At 44.0% G+C, this 20,845-nt stretch overlaps 1 protein-coding gene across 1 annotated transcript in view; it reads right to left on the bottom strand.

Annotated features, from left to right (window-relative positions):
- Positions 1 to 7,839: 7,839 nt before the first annotated feature.
- Positions 7,840 to 20,845, bottom strand: part of LOC124046805 (pleckstrin homology domain-containing family D member 1-like) — a 31,845-nt gene continuing 18,839 nt past the window's right edge. Inside the window, exons 9-12 of the mRNA XM_046367566.1 lie at positions 19,289 to 19,421; positions 11,268 to 11,412; positions 8,907 to 9,050; positions 7,840 to 8,659 (exon numbers count right to left, since the gene is read on the bottom strand). Of these exons, the coding sequence (XP_046223522.1) occupies positions 8,496 to 8,659; positions 8,907 to 9,050; positions 11,268 to 11,412; positions 19,289 to 19,421 (586 nt within the window). The 3' untranslated portion in view covers positions 7,840 to 8,495. The remainder of the gene's footprint in view (positions 8,660 to 8,906; positions 9,051 to 11,267; positions 11,413 to 19,288; positions 19,422 to 20,845) is intronic.

Below are 20,845 nucleotides of genomic sequence, written 5' to 3'. Positions count from 1 at the left end.
CCCTCTTCCTTCCCCAGATCAGCCTCCAAACCCTCTTCCTTCCCCAGATCAGCCTCCAAACCCTCTTCCTTCCCCAGATTAGCCTCCAAACCCTCTTTCTTCCCCAGATCAGCCTCCAAACCCTCTTCCTTCTCCAGATCAGCCTCCAAACTCTCTTCCTTCCCCAGATCAGCCTCCAAACCCTCTTCCTTCCCCAGAACAGCCTCCAAACCCTCTTCCTTCCCCAGATCAGCCTCCAAACCCTCGTCCTTCCCCAGACCAGCTTCCAAACCCTCTTCCTTCCCCAGATCAGCCTCCAAACCCTCTTCCTTCCCCAGATCAGCCTCCAAACCCTCTTCCTTCCCCAGATCAGCCTCCAAACCATCTTCCTACCCCAGATCAGCCTCCAAACCCTCTTCCTTCCCAGATCAGCCTCCAAACCCTCTTCCTACCCCAGATCAGCCTCCAAACCCTCTTCCTTCCCCAGATCAGCCTCCAAACCCTCTTCCTTCCCCAGATCAGCCTCCAAGCCCTCTTCCTTCCCCAGAACAATCGCCTCTATGAACTCCACCATGTCCAAAAGTTCCATGCAGAGCCCCGTCACCCGGACTACAGCAGCTCTCAATGGCTGGGGGTTTAGGAGGGCCCATCACTCTCCACATTGACCATCCTCCACCCCATCTGGAAGGCAGAGGAAATATCCTTAGAGTCCTTGCAGACTGGATACCATCTCCACCTCCACTACCATATCCACATAATTTCCCTCCCTCATGATGCCATCTATTGTTTCTGACCTCCAGGGGGCCCTGACCACTGACCTCCGTTGGCACTGACCTCCAGGGGGCCCAATTGATTGTGTTAGTAACTCTCACTCAGATATCATTAACATGGCATAAGCCATGGCAAAATGTATAGAATTGCATGAAATTCATTTTTAAACTTTTTAAAATTTCTCTCCAACCCATGGCAAAATGAGTAAAATTGCATGGAATTTGTTTAAAAATTACACACCTTTTTTCTGCCCATTGGCAAAATGTGTAGAACTGTAGAAAGCTTGCTTTAAAACTGCAACATGTTGTCTATGCCCCCTAATGTGTTGACTTGCAGGAAATGTACTTTAAAACATCAAAAATATGCCCGCTTGGTGGGGCCTTCCCCCCCAACCAAATCTCGCTTAGGGCCCCAAAAAGGCTAGAGCCTGGCAGGCTGGAAAGAGGGGGAGGGCATTACATTTCAGCACACAGCAGAACGTGTGTTTCTCCCAACTGGCCTACAGCTGCAGATTTCTCTCATCTAGCTAGCGCCCCAAGAGGACCCCTATTCTCTATATAGTGCACTACTGTTGACCAGGGCCAATGGGACTCTGGTCAAAAGTAGTGCACTATGTGGGGAATAGGGTGCCATTTGGGACACATCCCGATAGCTAGCAGATTCCTAAAGGAGATTTATTGGAGACAAGGAAAGCTAATAGTGTAATAATCATATTGACATGTGTGGCTCTCTCTCTCAGCTCTCTCGCTCTCTCTCAGCTCCCTCTCAGCTTGCTCTCAGCTCCTGTACTATTCAGTCGCAGGCTTTTTAACAGAACAGAAAACCTGCCAACCATTATCAACATTGTAAATACTGAGAGAAATCTGCCCAAAAGGTTTGTGAGCTGTTCCCTGCAGCATTAGGCCGGCCTGGCAGAGAGAACTGTGCTAGGCTTACTGCAATGAACGCAGATCTCTGTTTACATCCCAAATCAAACCCTATTTAGTGCATCACTTTTAATCAGGGCCCATAAGACTCTAATCAAAAGTAGTGTACTATGTAGGGAATAGGGTGTTCTTTAGCTAGCCGTAGGTGAGGTGAGGTGAAATGGAAGAATTACAAACGTGAGCTTTTTATCTGCCTGTGAGAAAAATATATTTAAAGGGAACATCATGTTATATTCGGTATTAAATGTCATAATGAGGTGTTGATGCGTTACAGATCCTGGCGAGGGTGGAAAGGGCGATGACTTCCTCCACCTGCCTACTGGCCCCACCACCACCTACAATGGCCTACAGAACACTACAGTTACCAAGAGAACTATGTCCTACAGAACACTACTGTTGCCAAGAGAACTATGTCCTACAGAACACTACAGTTACCAAGAGAACTATGTCCTACAGAACACTACTGTTGCCAAGAGAACTATGTCCTACAGAACACTACAGTTACCAAGAGAACTATGTCCTACAGAACACTACAGTTACCAAGAGAACTATGTCCTACAGAACACTACAGTTACCAAGAGAACTATGTCCTACAGAACACTACAGTTACCAAGAGAACTATGTCCTACAGAACACTACTGTTGCCAAGAGAACTATGTCCTACAGAACACTACTGTTACCAAGAGAACTATGTCCTACAGAACACTACTGTTGCCAAGAGAACTATGTCCTACAGAACACTACTGTTACCAAGAGAACTATGTCCGACAGAACACTGACCTAATGTAGGGGGTCATGTAGGGTTGTCATGTAGGGTTCTAATGTAGGGGGTCATGTAGGGTTTTCATGTAGGTTTCTAATGTAGGGGGTCATATAGGGGTCTAATGTAGAGGGTCATGAAGGGTTCTAATGTAGGGGGTCATATAGGGTTCTAATGTAGGGGGTCATATAGGGGTCTACTGTATAGTACCAGACCAGAACAAGGCCTCGTTTAGGGTTATAGAGCTGTAGAGTATTATACAAGACCAGAACAAGGCCTCGTTTAGGGTTATAGAGCTGTAGAGTATTATACAAGACCATAACAAGGCCTTGTTTAGGGTTATAGAGCTGTAGAGTATTATACAAGACCAGAACAAGGCCTCGTTTAGGGTTATAGAGCTGTAGAGTATTATACAAGACCATAACAAGGCCTTGTTTAGGGTTATAGAGCTGTAGAGTATTGTACCAGACCAGAACAAGGCCTCGTTTAGGGTTAGGGTTAGAGAGCTGTAGAGTATTATACAAGACCAGAACAAGGCCTCATTTAGGGTTATAGAGCTGTAGAGTATTATACAAGACCAGAACAAGGTCTTGTTTAGGGTTATAGAGCTGTAGAGTATTATACAAGACCAGAACAAGGCCTCGTTTAGGGTTAGGGTTATAGAGCTGTAGAGTATTATACAAGACCAGAACAAGGCCTTGTTTAGGGTTAGGGTTATAGAGCTGTAGAGTATTGTACCAGACCAGAACAAGGCCTCGTTTAGGGTTATAGAGCTGTAAAGTATTGTACCAGACCAGAACAAGGCATCGTTTAGTGTTTTTTTTTTTTACCTTTATTTTACTTGGCAAGTCAGTTAAGAACAAATTCTTATTTTCAATGACGGCCTAGGAACAGTGGGTTAACTGCCTGTTCAGGGGCAGAACGACGGATTTTGTACCTTGTCAGCTCGGGGATTTGAATTTGCAACCTTTCAGTTACTAGTTCAATGCTCTAACCACTAGGCTACCCTGCCGTATTGTACCAGACCAGGGTTATAGAGCTATAGAGTATTGTACCAGACCAGAACAAGGCCTCGTTTAGGGTTATAGAGCTGTAGAGTATAGTACCAGACCAGAACAAGGCCTCGTTTAGGGTTAGGGTTATAGAGCTGTTGAGTATTGTACCAGACCAGAACAAGGCCTCGTTTAAGGTTATAGAGCTGTAGAGTATAGTACCAGACCAGAACAAGGCCTCGTTTAGGGTTAGGGTTATAGAGCTGTAGAGTATAGTACCAGACCAGAACAAGGCCTCGTTTAGGGTTAGGGTTATAGAGCTGTAGAGTATAGTACCAGACCAGAACAGGGCCTCGTTTAGGGTTAAGGTTATAGAGCTGTAGAGTATTGTACCAGATCAGAACAAGGCCTCGTTTAGGGTTAGGGTTATAGAGCTGTAGAGTATAGTACCAGACCAGAACAAGGCCTCGTTTAGGGTTAGGGTTATAGAGCTGTAGAGTATAGTACCAGACCAGAACAGGGCCTCGTTTAGGGTTAAGGTTATAGAGCTGTAGAGTATTGTACCAGATCAGAACAAGGCCTCGTTTAGGGTTAGGGTTATAGAGCTGTAGAGTATTGTACCAGACCAGAACAAGGCCTCGTTTAGGGTTAGGGTTATAGAGCTGTTGAGTATTATACAAGACCAGAACAAGGCCTCGTTTAGGGTTATAGAGCTGTAGAGTATAGTACCAGACCAGAACAAGGCCTCATTTAGGGTTAGGGTTATAGAGCTGTAGAGTATTATGCAAGACCAGAACAAGGCCTCGTTTAGGGTTATAGAGCTGTATAGTATTGTACCAGCCCAGAACAAAGCCTCATTTAGGGTTATAGAGCTGTATATTATTATACAAGACCAGAACAAGGCCTTGTTTAGGGTTATAGAGCTGTAGAGTATTATACAAGACCAGAACAAGGCCTCATTTAGGGTTAGGGTTATAGAGATGTAGAGTATTGTACCAGACCAGAACAAGCCCTCGTTTAGGGTTAGGGTTATAGAGCTGTAGAGTATTGTACCAGACCAGAACAAGGCCTCGTTTAGGGTTAGGGTTATAGAGCTGTAGAGTATTATGCAAGACCAGAACAAGGCCTTGTTTAGGGTTATAGAGCTGTAGAGTATTGTACCAGACCAGAACAAGGCCTTGTTTAGGGTTATAGAGCTGTAGAGTATTATACAAGACCAGAACAAGGCCTCGTTTAGGGTTATAGAGCTGTAAAGTATTGTACCAGACCAGAACAAGGCCTCGTTTAGGGTTAGGTTTATAGAGCTGTAGAGTATAGTACCAGACCAGAACAAGGCCTCGTTTAGGGTTAGTGTTATAGAGCTGTAGAGTATTGTACCAGACCAGAACAAGGCCTCGTTTAGGGTTAGGGTTATAGAGCTGTAGAGTATAGTACCAGACCAGAACAAGGCCTCGTTTAGGGTTAGTGTTATAGAGATGTAGAGTATTGTACCAGACCAGAACAAGGCCTCGTTTAGGGTTAGGGTTATAGAGCTGTAGAGTATAGTACCAGACCAGAACAAGGCCTTGTTTAGGGTTAGGGTTAGGGTTATAGAGCTGTAGAGTATTATACAAGACCAGAACAAGGCCTCGTTTAGGGTTATAGAGCTGTAGAGTATTGTACCAGACCAGAACAAGGCCTCATTTAGGGTTATAGAGCTGTAGAGTATTATACAAGACCAGAACAAGGCCTCGTTTAGGCTTATAGAGCTGTAGAGTATTATACAAGACCAGAACAAGGCCTCGTTTAGGGTTAGGGTTATAGAGCTGAAGAGTATAGTACCAGACCAGAACAAGGTCTTGTTTAGGGTTATAGAGCTGTAGAGTATTATACAAGACCAGAACAAGGCCTCATTTAGGGTTAGGGTTATAGAGCTGTAGAGTATAGTACCAGACCAGAACAAGGCCTCGTTTAGGGTTAGGGTTATAGAGCTGTAGAGTATTATGCAAGACCAGAACAAGGCCTTGTTTAGGGTTATAGAGCTGTAGAGTATTGTACCAGACCAGAACAAGGCCTCATTTAGGGTTATAGAGCTGTAGAGTATTATACAAGACCAGAACAGGCCTTGTTTAGGGTTATAGAGCTGTAGAGTATTATACAAGACCAGAACAAGGCCTTGTTTAGGGTTATAGAGCTGTAGAGTATTATACAAGACCAGAACAAGGCCTCATTTAGGGTTAGGGTTATAGAGATGTAGAGTTTTGTACCAGACCAGAACAAGGCCTCGTTTAGGGTTAGGGTTACAGAGCTGTAGAGTATTGTACCAGACCAGAACAAGGCCTCGTTTAGGGTTAGGGTTATAGAGCTGTAGAGTATAGTACCAGACCAGAACAAGGCCTCATTTAGGGTTAGGGTTATAGAACTGTAGAGTATAGTACCAGACCAGAACAAGGCCTCGTTTAGGGTTAGGGTTATAGAGCTGTAGAGTATAGTACCAGACCAGAACAGGGCCTCGTTTAGGGTTAGGGTTAGGGTTATAGAGCTGTAGAGTATAGTACCAGACCAGAACAAGGTTTAACACAGCTTTAATAACAAGGCATTTTGTTTCATTACTACAACAATATTAAGTTTTGCTGCCCAAATACATGAGGACATCTTTTCCACAGGGCCACGTGTTGAGATATATTGTTTGTGTTGTCTTGCCAACTCCTATGGTCGTTACCTAGCCTGGTCCCAGATCTGTGTGTGTTGTCTTGCCAACTCCTATGGTCATTACCTAGCCTGGTCCCAGATCTGTGTGTGCTGTCTTGCCAACTCCTATGGTCGTTACCTAGCCTGGTCCCAGATCTGTGTGTGTTGTCTTGCCAACTCCTATGGTCATTACCTAGCCTGGTCCCAGATCTGTGTGTGTTGTCTTGCCAACTCCTATGGTCATTACCTAGCCTGGTCCCAGATCTGTGTGTGTTGTCTTGCCAACTCCTATGGTCATTACCTAGCCTGGTCCCAGATCTGTGTGTGTTGTCTTGCCAACTCCTATGGTCATTACCTAGCCTGGTCCCAGATCTGTGTGTGTTGTCTTGCCAACTCCTATGGTCATTACCTAGCCTGGTCCCAGATCTGTGTGTGTTGTCTTGCCAACTCCTATGGTCATTACCTAGCCTGGTCCCAGATCTGTGTGTGCTGTCTTGCCAACTCCTATGGTCGTTACCTAGCCTGGTCCCAGATCTGTGTGTGTTGTCTTGCCAACTCCTATGGTCATTACCTAGCCTGGTCCCAGATCTGTGTGTGTTGTCTTGCCAACTCCTATGGTCATTACCTAGCCTGGTCCCAGATCTGTGTGTGTTGTCTTGCCAACTCCTATGGTCATTACCTAGCCTGGTCCCAGATCTGTGTGTGTTGTCTTGCCAACTCCTATGGTCATTACCTAGCCTGGTCCCAGATCTGTGTGTGTTGTCTTGCCAACTCCTATGGTCATTACCTAGCCTGGTCCCAGATCTGTGTGTGTTGTCTTGCCAACTCCTATGGTCATCAAACAGATCTGGGACCAGGCTAACCGGGTTTCAAATCAGATAAAAACATACATATCATATGGAGCAGTTTCATCAACCTGCAAATAAACTACAGTTTTTAAACGAACCATCTGTGTAAATACAATCAACACTCAAAGAAGTCACATTTTCTGACATTTTGTGTCGACTTGCAGTGTGTGTGTGTCGACCTGCAGTGTGTGTGTGTGTCGACTTGCAGTTTGTGTGTGTGTGTGTGTCGACTTGCAGTGTGTGTGTGTCGACCTGCAGTGTGTATGTGGGTCAACTTGCAGTGTGTGTGTGGGTCAACTTGCAGTGTGTGTGTGTGTCGACTTGCAGTGTGTGTGTGTGTGTGTGTCGACCTGCAGTGTGTGTGTGTGTGTGTCGACCTGCAGTGTGTGTGTGTCGACTTGCTGTGTGTGTGTGTGTGTCGACTTGCAGTGTGTGTGTGTGTGTGTCGACCTGCAGTGTGTGTGTGTCGAATTGCATTGTGTGTGTGTCGACTTGCAGTGTGTGTGTGTGTCGACTTGCAGTGTGTGTGTGTCGACTTGCTGTGTGCGTGTGTGTGTGTCGACTTGCAGTGTGTGTGTGTGTGTCGACCTGCAGTGTGTGTGTCGACCTGCAGTGTGTGTGTGTGTGGACTTGCAGTGTGTGTGTGTGTCGACTTGCAGTGTGTGTGTGTGTGTGTCGACTTGCAGTGTGTGTGTGTGTGTGTCGACTTGCAGTGTGTGTGTGTGTGTGTGTCGACTTGCAGTGTGTGTGTGTGTGTGTGTGTGTGTGTGTGTGTGTGTGTGTGTGTGTGTGTGTGTGTGTGTGTGTGTGTGTGTGTGTGTGTGTGTGTGTGTGTGTGTGTGTGTGTGTGTGTGTGTGTGTGTGTGTGTGTCGACTTGCAGTGTGTGTGTGTGTGTGTCGACTTGCAGTGTGTGTGTGTGTCGACCTGCAGTGTGTGTGTGTGTGTGTCGACTTGCAGTGTGTGTGTCGACCATATGGTTGATTTACAATTGAATTCCTATATTAAAGGGTACATCTTTGGTTTTACCCAGGGTCAGGTTTAAGGCTTCTGCCTGTACTGTAAACCATCACATTGTCATATCGTGTTGGTTCAATAACTATATGCATTAGTTTTCCGACCGTCCTCCAAGCTGTAGGACAGTAAATAGAGCTGCTATATCTTTAACAATAAACATGAATTTTGTTTGAATAAAAATAGTTTGCATAAAAGTATTGTAATGCAGTTTGAACACAACCAGGCTGTTGAAGAGATGACATCATATTGAAGAGATGACATCATATTGAAGAGATGACATCATATTGAAGAGATGACATCATGTTGAAGAGATGACATCATGTTGAAGAGATGACATCATATTGAAGAGATGACATCATATTGAAGAGATGACATCATATTGAAGAGATGACATCCTAAAGATAATCCCGACCCAGCTACAACACTGTGGGAGCAGACGACAGGACTTGACACTATTACACTGAGGAATCAGTCTCTCTCTCTCTCACACACATACACACATTCCCTCCCGTAATCCATCCCTCCCCATCTCTGTCAGTCATCTTTCTTGGCGGAGGCCTCCTGGTCGTGGCGTGTGATGATCTTGTAGACGCTCTTCCTGAAGCAGCTGTCGGAGGTCAGTCGCCGGGCAGTCTCCCTCAGGTCCTCCATGCTGGAGCCGTCGCCACGGGCAACCACGAATGACTGGGAGTGTTTCACTGCAGAGGAAAAGACATGAGTGTGTGTGTGTGTGTGTGTGTGTCACAGGAGGTTGTTGGCAACTTAATTTGGGAGGACGGGGTTGTGGTAATGGCTGGAGGGAAATTAGTGGAATGATATCAAACACATCAAACACGTGGTTTCCATGGTTTCCCTGTGTTTGGTGCCATTCCATTCGCTCCGGTCCAGACATTATTATGAGCCGTCCTCGACCTCAGCAGCCTCCATGCGTATGTGTGTACTCACACCAGTGGTGTTTGGAGGCCCGTCTCTGGATCCGACAGCTCTTAATGCGTCGTGCTGTAGCCTTGTGGAGATACACAGCATTCTTCATTATAGAAGGGAGCTTGGCCTCGATCTCTGCAGCACAGATACACTCCTCAAAGAACTCTGGGTGAAGAACACACACACACATATCCCATGTAGCTATACTGAACAAAAATTAAACAACACGTAAAAGGTTGGTCCCATGTTTCATGAAATAAAAGATCCCAGAAATGTTCAAGAGTTTGTGCACAAATATGTTTACATCAAATATGTCGTTGTTGGTGAACATCGCTGTTAGTGAACATTTCTCCAAGATAAGACACCTGATAGGTGTGGCATATCAAGAAGCTGATTAAACACATTTTGGGCTGGGGACAAAAAAAGGCCACTCTAAAATGTGCAGTTTTGTCACACAACACAATGCCACAGACGTCTCAAGTTTTGGTGCAGCAAGCAAATGGCATTTCTCTACCATAAGCCGCCTCCAAACGTTACTTTAGACAATTTAGCAGTACGTCCAACCGGCCTCAAAACTGTAGACCTCATATAACCACGCCAGCCCAGGGCCTCCACATACAGCTTCTTCACCTGCGGGATCGTCTGAGACCAGCCACCTGGTCAGCTGATGAAACTGAGGGTTTGTACAACCAAAGAATTGTCTCAGGGAAGCTCATCTGCGTGTTCGTCGTCCTCACCAGGGTTTTGACCTGACTGCAGTTCGGAGTCGTAACCGACTTCAGTGGGGAAATGATCACCTTCGATGGCCACTGGCATGCTGGGAAGTGTGTTCTTCACGGATGAATCCCGGTTTCAACTTTATTGAGCAGATGTCAGACAGCTTATATGGCGTTGTGTGAGTTAGCTGTTTGCTGATGTCAACGTTGTGAACAGTGCGCCCCATGGTGGCGGTGGTGTTATGGTATGGGGCAAAGCTACGGACAATGAACAGAATTGCATTTTATCGATGTCAATTTGAATGCACAGATATACCGTGACTAGATCCTGAGGCCCATTGTCGTGTCATTCATCCACCACCATCACATCATGTTTCAGCATGATAGTGCACCGTCCCATGTCACAAGGAACTGTACACAATCCCTGTAAGCTGAAAATGTCCCAGTTCTTCCCTGGCCTGCATACTCACCAGACATGTCACCCATTGAGCATGTTTGGGATGCTCTGGATCGACATGTACGACAGCGTGTTCCTGTTCCTGCCAATATCCAGCAACTTCGCACAGCCATTGAAGAGGAGTGGGACAACATTAAACAGGCCACAATCAACAGCCTGATCCACTCTATGTGAAGGAGATGCGTTGCAAAGGCATGAGGCAAGTGGTGATCACACCAGATACTGACTGGCTTTCTGATCCAGGTACCTGTGACCAACAGTGTCACGCCCTGATCTGTTTCACCTGTCTCTGTGCATATCTCCACCCCCCACCAGGTGTCTCCCTCCATTATACCCTGTGTATTTATACCTTAGTTCTGTGTTTGTCTGTTGCCAGATCGTCCCGTCAAGTCCTACCAGCGTGTCCCCGTGTTTCCTGTGATCTAGTTTTTGTTTTTCCCCGTCTTCCCAGTTCTGACATTTCGGCCTGTCCTTAACCTGATTCTGCCTGGTGTCCTGACTCTGATTTGGATTACGACTCTTTGCCTAAAGTCCTGTACCTGCCTGACTCTGATTTCTGCGGTCCTGTACCTGCCTGACTCTGATTTCTGCGGTCCTGTACCTGCCTAACTCTGATTTCTGCGGTCCTGTACCTGCCTGACTCTGATTTCTGCTGTCCTGTACTATAAAAAAAACAGACTCGTACTATCCACCTCCTGTATTTCAATCTGGGTCTTAGCCTGAGTTGCGATAACAGACGTATATCTGCATTCCCCATCATGTGAGATCCATAGATTAGGGCCGAATGAATTCATTTCAATTTGACTGATTTACTGTAAACTCAGTAACAATATTTTAAATTGTTGCGTTTACATTTTTGTTCAGTGTAGTTATGTTCCTCGCAGCACTCAGTAGTTGCTAGGACACTAAATATGACAGAAATAACTTGTTCTACCCAGGAGGAAGCAGGAAAACTACACACATTATGAATTATCCTGGGTTAACTGAACCCTTTATGAATTATTCTGGGTTAACTGAACCCTTTATGAATTATTCTGGGTTAACTGAACCCTTTATGAATTATCCTGGGTTAACTGAACCCTTTATGAATTATCCTGGGTTAACTGAACCAGTGGGTAGAAGTGTTTATGGCTGTGTGTTTATCTATGACTCATGAAGAATGTGTGTGTGTGTGTGTGTGTGTGTGTGCGCGCAGTAAGTGTAACTCACTCCTGAGGTTGTTGACGTCTCCCTTCATCTTGTCATCCTTCTCTTTGGAGCGTTCCAGAGAGCTCAGACCTTTCTCCAGGTTCCGTAGAGCCTCCTCAGCCTGCTTCAGCCTCCGCTCCAGCTCCATACGAGACTCAATCTCCACCTGGGACACAACAGGAGGTCAGGGCCCGTATTCACAAAGCATCTAAGAGTAGGAGGCCTGATCTAGGATCTGCCTTTTGGATAATTATGTCTTCTGTGACTAGGGGGCAGTATTTTAATTTTTGGAAAAATAACGTTCCAGTAGTAAACGGGATATTTTGTCAGGACAAGGTGCTAGAATATGCATATAATTGACAGCTTAGGATAGAAAACACTCTAAAGTTTACAAAACTGTAAAAATATTGTCTGTGAGTATAACAGAACTGATATTGCAGGTGAAAGCCTGAGAAAAATCCAATCCGGAAGTGCCTCATATTTTGAAAGCGCTGCGTTCCAATGCGTCCCTATTGAGCAGTGAATGGGCTATCAACCAGATTACTTTTTCTCCGTAGGTGTCTACAAGGTGTCTACAGCATTGTTACGTAGTTTTACACATTTATGTTGAAGAATAACCGTAAGTGGCTACATTGTGCAACTGGTCACCTGATGGCTCCCAGAGTGATTCTCAAGTAAAATACAGAGGTAGCCATTATTCCAATTGGTCCTACTGAAAAACCGGTGGATATATTATCGAATAGATATTTAAAAAACACCTTGAGGATTGATTATAAACAACGTTTGCCATGTTTCTGTAGGGTTAGGGTTTTTGCGACTGCAATTTCCGGCCGATTTCTCAGCCAAACGTGAAGAACAAACGGAGCTATTTTGCCTACAAAAATAATATTTTTGGAAAAAAGGAACATTTGCTATCTAACTGGGAGTCTCGTGAGTGAAAACATCCGAAGCTCATCAAAGGTAAACGATTTAATTTGATTGCTTTTCTGATTTCCGTGACCAAGTTACCTGCTGCTAGCTGGACAAAATGCTATGCTAGGCTATCGACAAACTTACACAAATGCTTGTCTAGCTTTGGCTGTAAAGCATATTTTGAAAATCTGAGATGACAGGGTGATTAACAAAAGGCTAAGCTGTGTCCCAATATATTTCACTTGTGATTTTCATGAATAGGAATATTTTCTAGGAATATTTATGTCCGTTGCGTTATGCTAATTAGTGTCAGTCGATGATTACGCTCCCTCATGCGGGATAAGGGAGTCACTATTAATTAACAATGAAAAAATAAAATCTCTTCATGAATAGGATCTTAAAAGTTTAATACATATATTGACGTCATTTTTTTGTGGTCTACGGGGAGGAACGAGAGAAGAGCTGTAAAATCGAATTAGCATAATTTAAACATCCCAATAAAAATCTGTCAGTTTAAGCTATCTGATTTTTTTTTAAAGAATCTAGCAAAATTAAATTGGATGTGTTACAATCCACCGACGTGGCACGAGGGCAGGGGGCACAGGATGGGCCACAGAGCTGTGCACAGAAGACGGACCTATTTTGGTTTAAGTGCATTTTCTTTAAATGTATATTGCCTATCAATGTGTACTGCATACTGTGTAATAAAATCAATAACTATATAAAGGTGTGCTGAAAATGTCAATGTGTTTTTGCAGAGCGTACAACCATGCTAACAACCATCCGTGGAGATCAGTGGACGTGAATGTGTTTTTGCAGAGCGTACAACCATGCAGACAACCATCCGTGGAGATCAGTGGACGTGAATGTGTTTTTGCAGAGCGTACAACCATGCAGACAACCATCCGTGGAGATCAGTGGACAAAGAGCTGGACAAAGAGCTGGACAATGGACCCGTGCCAAAAAAATGCATGTTTGCCAAGAAAGCGGTTCGTTTTGCTAGATTCTTCAAATGTGCACGCAGCATTTGTGTGAAATCCTCTGAATTCAAAAGTTGCAAGTTCAAATCCAGCGATAGAAAGTTGTTTTTGAGATTTTAGTTTTTAGCCTATCCAAAACATTAACCCTTACCTTAACCATTCAGAGTTAAACTTAACCTTAAACACTTTGAAATGTTACACTGAACGTGGATGAGCGTCTAATTCTGACATGAGACTGTGAGAGCTAGTTGCGTATGTAACGGATGTGAAACGGCTAGCTTAGTTAGCGGTGGTGCGCGCTAAATAGCGTGTCAATCGATGACGTCACTTGCTCTGAGACCTTGAAGTAGTGGTTCCCCTTGCTCTACAATGCTTCGTGGGTGACTGGTTCGCGCCCAGGTCGGGGCGAGGGGACGGATTAAAGTTATACTGTTACACTTAGTTTAACCAGGTCTAAAATTCTGACCCATCTTAAATTTGGAAACTACTTGAGCGTCATTAACCATTTGTTTACACTTTGTTCAGTTACCTCATTGGCTAGCTAGCTAACAACCTGGTAACTTGACCAGTATATCCAAACATTAGTCATGTTACCTCATTGGCTAGCGAGCTAACAACCTGGTAACTTGACCGGTAATGTAAACTCACCCCATTCCATACCAATGTGCGCAACCGCAACATTCAAACGAGGCAACAAAGAAAACGAATGGGACTGTGGAGACTGTGTTGACTTCAAAATCGGGGGTGTGAACTAGGTTTCTATTCAAGCGTTGATCGACATAGTAATGGCTCTATAGTTTTGGAGAAAAGTTGAAAAAAACAGACCCTGCGTTACATCGTGACGTGTCATGTCGTAACGTACAGCACGCATAAAGCAACTATTTCTGTCTTACAATCTCTCTCCACCAGGTGTAGCACTTCTTTCATCTTTTAAAAACAAGAAATGAACAGTGATGGGGGTCAGGGGGGATACCTACTCATATTTTGAGTCATCATTGCATGCGATCATCATTCTCTAAGCCGCTGTTACCTTCTAAGATCACTTTTTTTCGCCCTAAACCCGATTCAAATATAAACTCTTTATAGTGTTTTATTGACATTTTAGAGGCGATAAGGTGCTAAATTGGACAGATTGAGTGAAAAGAAAGCCCTTTTCCCACACAACATCTCTCCTTCTCACTATCACGCATTAGTTTCGCATCCCCACCCGCCATTTTTAAAGACCCGACGGGGCTCATTGCCTGCTTGAATTGTGCAGAAACGGGCAGCGTTTAGGTCATGTAATTGATTCTGTTGGAAAGGGGAAAAATTGTGCTTTACAATAGTATTGACATTACAGTTGATCTGGAAGTACTACGTTTTTGGGGCGCTAAAATAAGGTAAATTGTACGGACCAAGGCGATGTACAGAAGTGAGTGAGTGAGTTTACGTTATATCAAACATCTGATGACACAGAAAGGAAAATAGATATCTTCTTCAGGAGATCAATGATCACAGCAATGTGATCATTGCATGTTGTCATCACAAACCTGACGTTTTTAAAGAGACAGTGTACAATTTTCAATATAATGAATCCCAATAGCAAAATAGTGCTTTTACACAGAAACATAATATTCTACAAATTACTTTAACTTATTCCTATCAAACATTTATATTTTATAATAAACTTATGTATTTACAGTGTTACATATTAGTTTCTAGGGCACAACATGTACTTCAAAAGTAGCTAGAATTCATATAGATCAAATATTTCCGGAGTGTACAAAACATGCTCTTTCCATGACATTGACTGACCAGGTGAAAGCTACGATCCCTTATTGATTTCAACTAAATCCACTTCAATCAGTGTAGATGAAGGGGAGGAGACAGGTTAAATCCACTTCAATCAGTGTAGATGAAGCGGAGGAGACGGGTTAAAGAAGGATTTATAAGCTTTGAGACAATCGAGACATGAATTGTGTATGTGTGTTGTTCAGAGGGCGAATGGTTAGTCAACTAACATTCCAGTACAACATGTGTGCCCAAAGACCCACTAAACAATGCACAACTCGTCGTACCTTGACACAAATGGTCTATGGCAGCCGATGATGTTACAGGGTTCCACTTCACAAGTTCCACTTGTGTTTTCATGGCACATATTGGGCCCCTTGATAAAAAGTGGACCAACGTTTGAATGGATATCGAACCATCATAGCCAATCAGGTTCATCCCTTCATGGCAGCAGTGTATCCATCTGAGATGGATTTTTTTCAGCAGGATAAATGTTTTTCAGCAGGATCGTCCAGGAATGGTTCCACGAACATGACAGTGAATTCAGTTTACTGCAGTGGCCTGTCCAGACACCAGATCTCAATCCAATTGAACATCGGCGGAATGAGATGGAACGAGCTATTCGGAGTAGAGATCCACTACCAGCCAACTTGACACAACTGTGGGAAGCGTGTGTGTCAACATGGGCCAGTATCCTTGTGGAACGCATTCAAAACTTCGTAGAGTCCATGCCCAAATGAATTGAGGCTGTTCTGAGGGCGAAAGGGGGTGCAACTCAATATTAGGAAGGTGTCCTAAGGTTTTGTACACTCAGTTTTGGCTGTACGTACATCAAAAAATTCTAACAATCTTATTTTCTGATGCTCCTAAATTTCATGCCGTACTCCGAACCTTTGGGAGCACCAGTGGTAATTGAGGGAGCTTTTTTATTTATTTAGAGCCCTGTGAATGCCAGAATTACTGCAGCTGTAGTCAATGTAGATAGTCAGTGTAGCTTTTGTTGAACTATCTAGTAGTCTTATGGCTTGGGGGAAGAAGCTGTTCGGGGTCCTGTTGGTCCCAGACTTGTTGCATCGGTACAGCTTGCCGTGTAGTAGCAGAGAGAACAGCCTGTGACTTGGGTGGCTGGAGTCCTTAACAATTTTTTAGAGTGTTCCTCTGAACCCGCCTGGTATATTGGTCCTGGATGGCAGGCAGCCTGGCCTCAGTGTTGTACTGGGCCATACACACCACCCTCTGTAGCACCTTACGGTCAGATGCAGATCAGTTGCCATACCAGGTGGTGATGCTCTCGATGGTGCAGCTATAGGGCTCCTTGAGGATCTGGGGACCCATGCCAAATATTTTCAGTCTCTCGAGGGGGAAAAATGTGTTGTCGTGCCCTCTTCACAACAGTCTTGGTGTGTTTGGACCATTTGTTGGTGATGTGGACACCAAGGAACCTGAAACTCTCGACAAGCTCCATGACAGCCCCGTCTATGTGAATGGGGACCTGTTCAGCCCTCCTTTTCCTGTAGTCTACGATCATCTCCTTTGTCTTTCTCACATTGAGGGAGAGGTTGTTGTCCTGGCACCACACTGCCGGGTCCCTGACCTCCTCCCTATAGGCTGTCTCATCGTTGTCGGTAATCAGGCCTACCACTGTTGTGTCTTCAGCAAACTTAATGATGGTGTTGGAGTCATGCTTGGCCACATAGTCATGGGTGAACAGGGAGTACAGGAGGGGACTAAGCACGCACCCCTGAGGGGTCCCGGTGTTGAGGGTCAGCGTGGCAGATGTGTTGTTACCTACCCTTACTATATAGCAAGAACTCTCTTGGTCTACAGCTTATCATGAGGTACTCTACCTCAGGTGAGCTTTTATCACAAGACTTATTTAATATTAGACATAGCACACCAGCTGTTTTTGACAAATGGACACACCCCCTCCCACCCCTCGTCTTACCAGACGTAGCTGCTCTGTCCTGCTGATGCACAGAAAACCCAGCCAGCTCTATTTTATCTGTGTCGTCGTTCACCCACGACTCGGTGAAACATAATATATTACAGTTTTTAACGTCCCGTTGGTAGGATAGTCTTGACCATAGATCATCCAGTTTATTCTCCAGTGATTTGCTAATAGAACTGATGGTAGTGGTGATTTAATCACTCATCTACATCCAGATGCTCTTTCCGGTCATAAGAGATGGTAGCAGCAGCTTTATGTACAAAGTAAGTTACAAACAAAAAAGTAGTGCACTATATAGGGAATAGGGTGCCATAGCTCTGGCCAAAGGTAGTGCACTATATAGGGAATAGGGTGCCATAGCTCTGGCCAAAAGTAGTGCACTATATGGGAGAGTCTCATTGATTGTGTCGGAGTGTTTCTATCGACAGAAATCCCTCAATAGAGAACTGTGATCAATCAAGAAAACCTACTCCTGGCTCGTTTATTCCATCTTTCCTCTTTAGAGTAACACCAAATTACTTGGTCTGCTCACAATAGGGAATAGGATGCCTTGGGGCTCTAGCCAAGATGTGTATGCTAGTGTGTGAGGCTCAGGTCAAAAGTAGTGTACATTGTAGGGCAGGGCTCTCCAACCCTGTTCCTGTACCCTATTGCAGATTATCACTCCAACCCGGCCATCCCATGGCTGCACAGTGAAATTACCTGTCCTGATTTGTCATAGACGCTTGCTTAAAATCTTTAATGAGTAAACCTTCCTTCATGTACTGGACTCTGTAAAATGGTATATAATCAGCTTGATCCCCTCTGTCGAAGACGCTTGGACCTTCTTTTTAAAAATATTTTCAGTGGTATTGTTAACGAACACGCCTCTATGGTAATCGCTCCTCTTTCACCCCAGCTGCCAAACTAACCCGGATTCAGATGACCATCCTACCCACGCTAGATTACGGAGACATAATTTATAGATGGGCAGGTAAGGGTGCTCTCAAGCGGCTAGATGTTCTTTACCATTTGGGCCATCAGATTTGCCACCAATGCTCCTTATAGGACACATCACTGCACTCTATACTCCTCTGTAAACTGGTCATCTCTGTATACCCGTCGCAAGACACACTGGTTGATGCTTATTTATAAAACCCTCTTAGGCCTCACTCCCCCCTATCTGAGATATCTAAAGCAGCCCTCAGATATATCTACTGAAAGCCCTCATCCTGCACATACAACACCCGTTCTGCCAGTCACATTCTGTTAAACATCCCCAAAGCACACATCCCTGGGTTGCTCCTCTTTTCAGTTCGCTAAAGCTAGCGACTGGAACGAGCTGCAACAAACACTCAAACTGGACAGTTTTATCTCAATCTCTCATTTAAAAACTTAGTCATGGACACTCTTACTGACAGTTGTGGCTGCTTTGTGTGATGTATTATTGTCTCTACATTCACGTGTGTGCTGTTGACTGTGCCAAATAATGTTTCAACTATGTGTTGCCAATAACGTTTGTACCATGTTGTTGATATGTTGTTTTGCTACTATGCTGTGTTGTCATGTGTTGTCATCTTAGGTCTCTTTATGTAGTGTTGTCTCTCTTGTTGTGATGTGTTTGTCCTACATTTATATTGTATTAATTTTAAATCACCCTGTCATCTCAGATTTTCAAAATATGGTTTACAGCCAAAGCTAGACAAGCATTTGTGTAAGTTTATCGATAGCCTAGCATAGCAAATCAGAAAAGCAATCAAATTAAATAGTTTACCTTTGATGAGCTTCGGATGTTTTCACTCACGAGACTCCCAGTTAGATAGCAAATGTTCCTTTTTTCCAAAAATATAATTTTTGTAGGCGAAATAGCTCCGTTTGTTCTTCACGTTTGGCTGAGAAATCGGCCGGAAATTGCAGTCACGAAAATGGCGAAAAATATTCCAAATTAGCTCCATAATATCGACAGAAACATGGCAAACATTGTTTATAATCAATCCTCAATGTGTTTTTCAAATATTTATTCGATAATATATCCATCGGGACAATTAATTTTTCAGTAGGACCAATTGGAGTAATGGCTACCTCTGTATTTTACGCAAGAATCTCTCTGGGGGCATCAGGTGACCACTTACGCAATGTAGCCGCTTACGGCTATTCTTCAACATAAATGCCTAAAACTATGTCACAATGCTGTAGACACCTTGGGGAATACGTAGAAAGCGTAAGCTGGTTGATAGCACATTCACAGCTCAATAGGGACTCATTGGAACGCAGTGCTTTCAAAATATGGGGCACTTCCGGATTGGATTTTTCTCAGGCTTTCGCCTGCAACATCAGTTCTGTTATACTCACAGACAATATCTTTACAGTTTTGGAAACGTTAGAGTAGCTCTGGTTAAAAGTAGTGCACTATGTAGGGAATAGGGTGCCATTGGAGAGGCAGTGTGGTGTACCTTGAGTTCCACCTCAGTTTGCTTCTTGTCCACAGTGAGCTGTGTGAGGGACTGCTGTAAAGTCCTGGACTGACAGGAGTAGAACTCTCTTTCCTGTTGCAGAACTGTGGCACGCTGCTCATTCTCCGTTTGCCTGCAGGGGGAGCCAGAGAACACAGACAGTCATGTTAAACTGTGTCACGCTGCTCATTCTCCGTTAGCCTGCAGGGGGAGCCAGAGAACACACAGTCCTGTGCACCCTCGACTTGCACGCACACACATAGTCTGTCAGAGGTACAAAACACACACACACAGTAACATACAGCTAGAGCGCGCACACACACATTGCCAGACACACAGTTGGAGGAAAGGTACTGTGCATACTAGCACAATCCTGCAGTCCAATCCCCATCCACAGCAGGTCAATACTAGGCTAAGTGTTTAAAAGCCTTCCGCCCTGGGCATTTATATCGCTTACCTCTTACCCAACCTCTTACCTAATGAAGGAAGTTGATAGGATAATGTATCACAAGGGGATGTTAACCTCTTCAACCTATGGGGGCGCTATGTCATTATTGGATAAAAAACGTGCCCGTTTTAAGAGCAATATTTTGTCACGAAAAGATGCTCGACTATGCATATAATTGCCAGCTTTGGAAAGAAAACACTCTGACGTTTTCAAAACTGCAAAGATATTATCTGTGAGTGCCCCAGAACTGATCTTACAGGCGAAACCAAGATGAAACTTCAAACAGGAAATGAGCAGGATTTTTGACGCTCTGTTCTACTATCGTCTCCTTATATGGCTGTGAATATGCTGTGAACGATCTTATGTGCTCTGCCGTTCGTCCAAGATGTCTGCAGCATTGTGACGTGTTTGTAGGCATATCATTGGAAGATTGACCATAAGAAACTACAATTGCCAAGTGTCCCGCACGGTGTCTGCGTGGAAATTGGTGCGCAAAAGTCACCTACCAGTATTTTATTAGAGACTACATTTACCTGGTGTCCCGCCCGGTGTCCTGTGTCGAAATTATTGCGTAATCTGTAGGTCCATGCGCGTTCCATTTCTTCAGAAGAGAAAGTCAACTGCCACGAAGGATTTATCGTCGATAGATATGTGAAAAACACCTTGAGGATTGATTCTAAACATCGGCGTGCCATGTTTCTGTCGATATTATGGAGTTAATTTCCCAGTTTTAATGACTTTATTTTATTTATTTTTTCTTATCCAAACGTGATGAACAAAACGGAGCGATTAGTCAACACAAATAATATTTCTTGTAAAAACGGAACATTTGCTATCTAACTGAGAGTCTCCTCATTGAAAACATCTGAAGTTCTTCAAAGGTAAATGATTTTATTTGAATCCTTTTCTGGTTTTTGTGAAAATGTTGCATGCTGAAAGACAGTCATAATCCTATGCTAGGCTATCAATACTGTTACACAAATGCTTGTTTAGCTATGGTTCAAAAGCATATTTTGAAAATCTGAGATGACAGTGTTGTTAACAAAAGGCTAAGCTTGAGAGCAAATAGATTAACCTGTTAGTCCTATAGGGGCAGTATTTCATTTTTG

Source organism: Oncorhynchus gorbuscha, linkage group LG10, assembly GCF_021184085.1.
Source record: "Oncorhynchus gorbuscha isolate QuinsamMale2020 ecotype Even-year linkage group LG10, OgorEven_v1.0, whole genome shotgun sequence".
NCBI lineage: Eukaryota > Metazoa > Chordata > Actinopteri > Salmoniformes > Salmonidae > Oncorhynchus > Oncorhynchus gorbuscha.
This window is presented reverse-complemented; position numbering and strand designations above follow the sequence as displayed.